The sequence below is a fragment of the Abramis brama genome (genome assembly GCF_963993115.1).
Source record: "Abramis brama genome assembly, chromosome: 3".
Lineage (NCBI taxonomy): Eukaryota > Metazoa > Chordata > Actinopteri > Cypriniformes > Leuciscidae > Abramis > Abramis brama.
Window position 1 is genome coordinate 15,930,025 of NC_139965.1, and position 9,674 is coordinate 15,939,698.

The window sequence follows — 9,674 nt, forward strand, 5'->3', positions numbered from 1 at the left end:
AGGCGGGGGGGTTCAGTTTTAGTTCATTAACCTGAATCTGAAATAATCTCAACGCATTTAACAAATAAAAGGACACTATCACAACATATTGAGACATAGACCTAAATGCAAGGTCATTTTGGACTTGTCACACTGCCAATCTAACGTCACTTGACTTTATCTTCATCTTGGAGTTTATCTTACTAAATCTCAAAGATCTTATGATCTAAAATCATGTATTTCTATGCTTGAAAATAGTTTTAGACAAAAAATAAACTGCTCTTAATGAACAAACTGGACAGGATAGTAAAGGAAAACCCTTTAAAACGGTTTAAATCAACAGTTGAGCAAATGCCTTGCAGCTGAGTGCTAAGAGTTTCAATTTAAAAGCTAGTAAATTTGAGAAAGATCATTTTTTAAATAGTGAAATAGGCACATGGCTGTGGTAAGTGCTCTGAGCTAAATTTATCAACATTTGCAGGACCCTCCTATCAGCAAAAACATGCATCAACAGTGTCTAATGAAGCTGCGAATGACTGTCCTTGAAGATGCGCTGCGCATCAAGTGGAACCGGAGAACTGAAAGTAAAACGGAAGTAAGCGAAGGTATATAGGTGACTCATAACAAAGCTCACTAACGTTACTACTACAAAAAAAGTGATTGGCAGAGTAAACAAGCCCTCTGATACCGTTTATGTTTTAACTTTAACTAACCATACCACTCGGTAAACTACACCATGCAAACGCTCGAGCCTCGTTGTTTATAATGGGAGCGTTGCGTTCTAATTTTATAGCGTCGCGTAGGCTATATCGCTTAACTGGTGTCACTGCGGCTACGTCAGACTTTAAAAGAAACGTTAAACACGTGATACTGTATTTATTATGCATTTATAACAACAATAGATGACAATGAAAAGAAAAATCGCATTTCTTACCACTTCTTAGTGCACTCTACGGTGAGTTCTTGAAAGGACGCGGCAAACTGAAACTTCGACGCTCTTTTTCCAGCGCGCTGAAGTCTCTTCCAAACCGATGTCATGATTACAGCACTTGAATTAGACGATTCCTCACAGAAGAGACTGGTGAATTAAAAAGACATCGTGGGAATTGCTGTGTCACTTCGCCTAGCCCCGATGTCAGGGATGGCAGCTCCGTGCGCCACCGCCGCCTCATAGACTACACACACACACACACATGCTCCAAATGTCAAAGTGAAGATAAGCGCCGACAGATCAGAGGAAACATAACCAGACACTTGCGATGAACTGACATATCCTGCACTCCCATGGAAGAGTGGCTGGGAGAGCAGAAACGCTGGGTCACCATTAGGCCATTATTCAGTCATTTATCCAACTGGCTTATCCAAGTGTTATGTTTTGAAAAACAGCATTATTGCACTATTATTGTAGCCCTTTTGATAGGCATATTAATATAATAGGGCTGAGGTTTTGATTCAAAAGTACAATTACAGAAATGATTGTTTGCTGTATATGCAGTTTTGCAAGTTGCTTTCAAACTCCTTCCGGGAATTCTGGCCTGCAAACTCAAAGGGTAAACAGTAAACTATTAATATAGCCTATAGAAGTGGCCAAAAGATACCCTCATGGATTGTTTTGTGCTTAATAATTATTTTTCTGTTTCACAAAATGTTAAACTGTATAGTGTACAAATGATACTATAAACATAATAATTTATGTGAAACATTATATATATAAATTGTTTTACTGTTTCACAGTCTGAAAAGAAAATTAGGCTGTTTATTGCCATGGGGTTCCAATGCACTGCCATGCATGTTAAATGAAATATAAAAAATATTAAGAGGAGCAAAACATGTGCTCGCGTGATAGATAGCACAGATCTCCCCTACTGGGTAAGGTGAAGTAATATTTCATTGTGCTTTCTTACTTTGCCGTGGGAAGCAGTTTGTCTTGTTGAAGAGAATGGAGGTTGGCAGGGCTATTCAAAACACTCTGTTGAAGGTTAAAGGTCACCATTTGTGAGCAGCAAAAAAACGCTTACTAATGTTAATTACAAGAGTGAAATATTATTTTGCATTACTTCTATATCTGATACAGTTGACTGTTAGAGGTCTTGTTCAGCACAGCACAGTCATACTGTTTGAACAATGTTTAGGTGTGGCAAAAACAGAAGATATATTGTGCAGCAGGTACCCTGATGTTAAGTTATTATGATGACCTGAGATCAGTTTAGCAGACATCATGATCTGGGCTGATTCTAGATCAATGTGAGTGGGCAGGCTCAAACTTACCCTGCCGATCAGAGCTTAGATAAGCTTTGGCAAGTGTGCCAAGTCCAAAACCAATCTTTGCACGTCAAGCAAGATAAAAATCTCTGAAGCTCTGCATTGTCGCAATCATTGAAAATGATGCCCCAAATTAATCCAATGAGATCCTCAATCCAAAACGCCTAATATAAAGCATGCCAAAATAGGGTGCAAGTTGGTGCGGTTAACTTGTTCTATGAGCAATTTCTCTTCTGACGTCCTTTCTGGGATATGACAACAGATTAATTAAGTCAGTTTAATTTGTTCATCAATCCAAGAATAACAGAGCGATGAAAGATGGATAGGGAAAGGGAAGAGAGAGATGAAAACTCACACGATCACGAATAAGGTTCCTGCTCACAGCTGTACACTTCCTGTTAATTGAGCGTGTCGTTGTCTCAGTATTTCCTGTTTTCCTGTAGCATTGACCTCTCCATGCCCAAGTACCAACTGCAGGAAACGTTCTAAAAAAAGACAAACCTAAACAAACCAGAGTGCCATTGGTATACATTTCTTAAAATACAGCACATTTCCATCCTTTAACCATTTCAGCCGTGAAGATCACGATTTATAATATGTAGGCTACACTACCGTTCAAAAGTTTGGGAATTAAATTGATCAAAAGTGATGGTTAAGACATTTGCATTGTTACCAAAAATGGCCATTTCAAATAAATGTAGTTTTTTATATTTCTATTCATTAAAGAATCCTGAAAAATAGTTTTCGCAAACTATTTTTTTCAACATTGATAATAATCAGAAATGTTTCTTGAGCAGAAAATCATCATATTAGAATGATTTGTGAAGGATCATGTGACACTGAAGACTGGAGTAATGATGCTGAAAATTCAGCTTTACTGTAACAGCAGTAATATTGGTCATAAGACATTTCACTTAAAAAGAGAAACATCTTACTGACTCCCAAACTTTTGAACTGTGTACTAATGATATTATCAGCATAACGATTTGAGTGCAGCATGAATTTCTTAATTTCTCAGCAGACTCTGACCATTTCATTAAATGAGATTCAATAAGAGCAGCGCCCGAGATGATCCAATGATCCAAAGAGCATCTTGTGCTTCAATTGAATCTGCCAAAGTAACTGAATTGAACAATTAAGAAACTGATCAAAAACTGATCTGTACTATTACATACTTCTCTGCTGAATCTTTATTTTTATTTTTAGGGAGGACATTTGAGACTTGCCACAAACCCACAGTCCTGATGTCCAATCTCTCATATGTAGCATTCTAAGAGAGCACAGTTTGACCATGACCTTCATTTCACAGGAAAGTAACATTTCATGATCTTTTGAAATACATCTCTCTCTCTAGGAGTGGAAAACTACATTGTGGTAATGTTACTCCATCTGTTCAAGATCAGAGATTACATTTAAACCACCATGGTAAATATAGACGTGCATGTAACACCTGCTGACTGTCAATCTGAATGAAAGAGCAGTTGACGGTGTGAAACCATTAGACACTATGGTAAAAAGGTCATATGAATATACAGGCAAGCTACATTGGTGAAAAATGTGATAACGCCATTTGAATGTTAAAAGTTTGATTTAATGAGCGCTGTACCTCGTTCAAAGAACTGCAGAGGGTTTAAAACGTTTGAGGCCGGCAGGTTTAGGAAAATGTTTATGCTTCATGGCCCTCACAGTAAACAAGTGGGGAAACCCCTATCATTTCTGCAACTCCTCTGGGAAGTTCACGTCACGCCTCTTACGGTCAAGGACTCGTGTACTGTGTTTGTTAACAGATGTCAGCAGTTCTGCCATTAGGATAATTTGAGGGGATGCAATCTTAATCATTTTCTATTTTTATCCTATATGCATTTGGTATTTTTAACCTTTCTTGGGTCTTAAAATGACAGCTTATTAAACAACTGTGTGAAAACAAAAGTGACTAAAAATGGGTTGATGTTTTATTACCCAGCACTGCACCAGCTTTACTTCAGTCCTGGCCTATATGCAACACACACACACACACACACACACACACACACACACACTCTTGTACATCTATCTTTATGAGGACATTCATTGACACAATGCAATCTCTAGCCGCTTACCCTAACCTTACCCATCACAACTAAGTGCCTAACCCGAACCCTCACCCTAAACCTACCCTTAACCTAATTATAACTTTATCCCTAAAACCAAGTCTTGACCCTCAAACAGGCCTTTAAAGGGCTCTCACACACACACACACACACTCACACTCACACAGAGCACAAGTAGGCTACTGCAGAGTTGGACAGTAAATGACTGAAGACCATAATAGGAGTGTATGACCTCATTTGCAGAGTGTGTTTATGTCAGACTGGCAGAGGAGAGGCAGTGCTGGGCACAGATTCTGAGTCACCATCCCACACAAAGACACACACACACCTGCTCCCTGTTGTAACTATGAAGAACAACATGTTAAACACGAACATCGCAATTTGAATAGATTTATTTTAAGAGGCAGAATGTGATCAAATAAATACCAAAGGGATAGTTCACCCAAAAATGAAAATTCTGTCATCATTTACTCACCCTCAGGTTGTTCCAAACTTGTAAAAATGTCTTTGTTCTGTTGAACGCAAAGAAAGATATTTTGAAGAATGTTTGTAACCAAACAGTAATGGGGCACCATTGACTCCCATAATATGAGAAAAAAAATAAGTTGGCATTTAAAATTCTTACCAACCCCAAACTTTTCAACAGTAATTACACTTTAATCTTTTTCAAAAATATTGAAAATTAAACGCATATACAGTGAGGAAAATAAGTATTTGAACACCCTGCTATTTTGCAAGTTCTCCCACTTGGAAATCATGGAAGGGTCTGAAATTGTCATCGTAGGTGCATGTCCACTGTGAGAGACAATCAAAAAAAAAAAAAATCCAGAAATCACAATGTATGATTTTTTAACTATTTATTTGTATGATACAGCTGCAAATAAGTATTTGAACACCTGTCTATCAGCTAGAATTCTGACCCTCAAAGACCTGTTAGTCTGCCTTTAAAATGTCCACCTCCACTCCATTTATTATCCTAAATTAGATGCACCTGTTTGAGGTCGTTAGCTGCATAAAGACACCTGTCCACCCCATACAATCAGTAAGAATCCAACTACTAACATGGCCAAGACCAAAGAGCTGTCCAAAGACACTAGAGACAAAATTGTACACCTCCACAAGGCTGGAGAGGGCTACGGGGAAATTGCCAAGCAGCTTGGTGAAAAAAGGTCCACTGTTGGAGCAATCATTAGAAAATGGAAGAAGCTAAACATGACTGTCAATCTCCCTCTGACTGGGGCTCCATGCAAGATCTCACCTCGTGGGGTCTCAATGATCCTAAGAAAGGTGAGAAATCAGCCCAGAACTACACGGGAGGAGCTGGTCAATGACCTGAAAAGAGCTGGGACCACCGTTTCCAAGGTTACTGTCGGTAATACACTAAGACGTCATGGTTTGAAATCATGCATGGCACGGAAGGTTCCCCTGCTTAAACCAGCACATGTCAAGGCCCGTCTTAAGTTTGCCAATGACCATTTGGATGATCCAGAGGAGTCATGGGAGAAAGTCATGTGGTCAGATGAGACCAAAATATAACTTTTTGGTCATAATTCCACTAAACGTGTTTGGAGGAAGAAGAATGATGAGTACCATCCCAAGAACACCATCCCTACTGTGAAGCATGGGGGTGGTAGCATCATGCTTTGGGGGTGTTTTTCTGCACATGGGACAGGGCGACTGCACTGTATTAAGGAGAGGATGACCGGGGCCATGTATTGCGAGATTTTGGGGAACAACCTCCTTCCCTCAGTTAGAGCATTGAAGATGGGTCGAGGCTGGGTCTTCCAACATGACAATGACCCGAAGCACACAGCCAGGATAACCAAGGAGTGGCTCTGTGAGAAGCATATCAAGGTTCTGGCGTGGCCTAGCCAGTCTCCAGACCTAAACCCAATAGAGAATCTTTGGAGGGAGCTCAAACTCCGTGTTTCTCAGCGACAGCTCAGAAACCTGACTGATCTAGAGAAGATCTGTGTGGAGGAGTGGGCCAAAATCCCTCCTGCAGTGTGTGCAAACCTGGTGAAAAACTACAGGAAACGTTTGACCGACAGTTTGACTACTTTACCAAATATTAACATTGATTTTCTCAGGTGTTCAAATACTTATTTGCAGCTGTATCATACAAATAAATAGTTAAAAAAATCATACATTGTGATTTCTGGATTATTTTTTTTTAGATTATGTCTCTCACAGTGGACATGCACCTACGATGACAATTTCAGACCCCTCCATGATTTCTAAGTGGGAGAACTTGCAAAATAGCAGGGTGTTCAAATACTTATTTTCCTCACTGTAAATAAAGAATGAGTAAGTGTGCCCAAACTTTGACTAGTAGAATGTTTGACAATATTGGTTTTCAAATATTTATAATGAATAATAAATTCATAATCTTTTAATATATATTTTTTATAATCATATAATCTGCATTGTAAATGTAACTTGTTTATTAAACAAATTATAAATATAAATGCATGTACCACTCAGAACAATCCAGAGTATTGAAGAAAATAAACAAATAGGGCCACCTAGTGTTTGCCAGCTTCTAGTCATTAAAGCTAGTATTGCATATTATGGAGGCACATTGCAGTATATCATTTATACTTTTTACAATGTCCAGTTTCATTATATCAGTTATGTAGTGGTAGTGGAAGTGGATGGACACAGATGCGGTTGAATAAACAAAGCCCTTATGTTAAGATTGTGTCTTAAGTACTAGTATAACTAGTCTACGAGTTAAAGGACAATGAGTTTTACTTTCTAATATCAAATTAGACCAGTGTATGTTTTTATATAACTGACTTGAAACAGTTATGAACAGTCTTAAATAAAAAAATGTGATGACCAAGTTGTAAGACTAGTCTGAGCCGTTAATGCAAATGGCCCCTGGGGAGGAGTTTGGTCTTAGTGAAGGGGAAACTTTTTCTTTGGAGGTCGCCATGGGTGGCATGTCAAAGTTTGGTGGCAGCTCTACAGTTGGAGTGGCAGGTGAGTCTGAGAAAGTAGGGGAGATTGTGGATATCGGAAGAGTGTAATGAGGTTCCTCTTCTGGACCTGCCATGTCCCCACTGAGCACAAGCTCATCCAAACCCACCCCCTTCAGCTCACCCAGCCACGTTGGTCCAGAGAAAAAATGCAGCATGGCTTGAACCTGCTGGAGTTCCCAGAAGCTTTCCAGAACAACAAGCAGGACAATCAGCCCAAGCATCAGGTAACCTAAATGATGATTCAATAAATGAATAAATTAGATCATGCATTGGTTTGTTGACTTAAATTAAAGAAAAAATATGCTTAATTAAGGAAGTGTTGGGACTTACAGGAGGTTGCTAACTCCAGCACCTGACGTGCTGCTTGGCTTTGCGTCCTCCCAGGCAGGTAGTCACCCAGTCCAGTCGTGCTGAGTGAGATAAAACAAAAATACAGCGACTCCAGGTAACTCCAGTGGTTCTCCAGCAGACACAGGGCACCAGCAGGTAGAAGAAAGAACAATGTCGCTGTGCAAAAGGCGAGGACACTGCAGTGCAGCAACGCAGCATGGTTGCGAGACAGTCCCCAGAAGACTTGAAGGTTCTGAATAGGAGTGTGTGTTACCCGGGGCAGAAGGGCACGAGTGAGGCAGGACAGCAGCAGCATGGTGAATGGGATGCCCACAAGACAGTAAACAACACAGAACACACGGCCCTCATCCGAAAGGGGCACAGTGGTGCCATAACCTGCAAATAAATTATACAGTGCAAACTGTATAAAGTGTGAAGATATCAGGGACTTCTTATTTAGATATCTTTCCAACAAATTAAAAAATGTGAGGGCCAAAATTACACTGTATGGCATACTGGTAGACCAAATCAATGTCAAACAAATCAAATCGATTATCAGTCATTCTTTAGTTAAGATTTAATATAAAAATACATACATTAAAAACTAAAAAATAGATAAAGCTTGTATTGAGTGTGGACTGAAATATTAAGACAAAGATAAATAATGTAAAAAATAAACTATAAATAAATAATGCATTTGCTAAGTTGACTGTATCCTTAAATGAATAAAAAATGTGAGGGTTTTATTTCAACAATTTTTTAACAAGAATTCCAAAGAATAAACAAACAAATGTTTTATAGGCTGCTGTGTGTTTATAATTATTTTGAACTAAACTATATGTGCATTGGTTAACTGTACACTAAAATAAGTTCTAAAGGATAAATAAATTCTAAAAGATAAACAATGTTCTGGTTTATTTTAAGGTGACATATTTACATTGTACTTAGATAAGTACTGAGTAGCCTGATATTAATTAACTACTTACTAGAGTTCCGGTTATGGTTAGGGTTTGGTTGAGGGTCAGTTACTTGTAATTATGCATAATTTACTGCTAAGACTACAGTAGGCTAAGTACATGTAGTAGCATAACGTCCACTTAAAATAAAGTGTTGCCACGTTTTGTACTGCTTGACTTACCTTAATATTTAAAATTATTTATTTTGATCAAAACTAGGCTATATCGTGCATTGGTTGAATTTGTTCGAAATTATAAAGAAAGAAAAAAGACAAATAAATAAATAATGTTGAAATAAATAACTACACTGTCGCATCTTGGTTGTAAACACCACTGTACACGTTGGCAATTCTGTTTATAATACACGACATTGGTCCACCACGTCCACGTCCGATAAGATAATTAGAATATTAGACTAGAGCGGTTACTATTTATGTTTGTGAATGGTGTTCAATAAATTCAAAGTGGTAGTTTTCAATTTCAAACATCCAGCCAACATATAACTGCTATCTGACTGCTCACCTGTGGTCGTGAGGAAGGTAATGACGAAAAACAGCGACGACGTAAAGTCGAAGTTGCATTCAACGCTGTCGGCTTTCAGTGCGGCCACGCCACGTTTACTCGCAGAAAGCACGTTCATTAACAAACTGTCCAAACTGCTTTCCTCAACACACGGGTTCTCTGTCAAAAAAAGAGCTTTTAGTTCACGGACCTCTTGAACGAGTAAATTCTCCTCAGGTTGCTCCAATATCATCAAAACAACAGCACCGAGGATGATAAACAGGCCATACGCCATCATCATGAAGATGAACGCGTGAGCACGCAGAAAAGTCCGGGCTTTATCCGCAAAAATAGACATTACTAAACTAGTTTTGTTTGTGTATTCTCTCAGGATGGTAGAATATGGGGCGCTGCATGTGTAACCAAACCTGGGCTCTGACACGGAAAGTTCAACACCACACTGAAAGTTTAATGCAACAGGTTTAGCGGACATCTGTGACACCATCAGCCATCTCTGTCAAGTACAACAGAATCTAAACCAAACTTTATTGGTTGCCCCAACAGGTTGAAAA

The 9,674-nt window shown here is 38.9% G+C and overlaps 2 protein-coding genes across 7 annotated transcripts in view; both read right to left on the bottom strand.

Annotated features, from left to right (window-relative positions):
• The window catches only part of ehbp1l1a (EH domain binding protein 1-like 1a), a 44,505-nt gene extending 43,314 nt beyond the window's left edge, over positions 1–1,191 (bottom strand). For 5 of the 6 annotated variants that reach the window (XM_084108060.1, XM_084108059.1, XM_084108062.1 and 2 more), the window contains exon 1: positions 914–1,183. In XM_084108060.1, coding sequence (XP_083964186.1) covers positions 914–1,017 — 104 coding nt within the window. In that variant the 5' untranslated portion in view covers positions 1,018–1,183. Of the gene's footprint in view, positions 1–913 lie in introns of all 6 variants that reach the window. The other variant, XM_084108061.1, reaches the window with a different exon arrangement.
• Positions 1,192–7,185: 5,994 nt separating this feature from the next.
• On the bottom strand, positions 7,186–9,460 carry kcnk7 (potassium channel, subfamily K, member 7; the record flags this gene model as incomplete). The annotated part of the gene is made up of 3 exons (XM_084109617.1): positions 7,186–7,544; positions 7,646–8,041; positions 9,124–9,460. 3 exons carry the CDS (start codon positions 9,458–9,460, stop codon positions 7,186–7,188), a joined length of 1,092 nt encoding a protein of 363 aa, XP_083965743.1.
• Between the last annotated feature and the right edge of the window lie 214 nt (positions 9,461–9,674).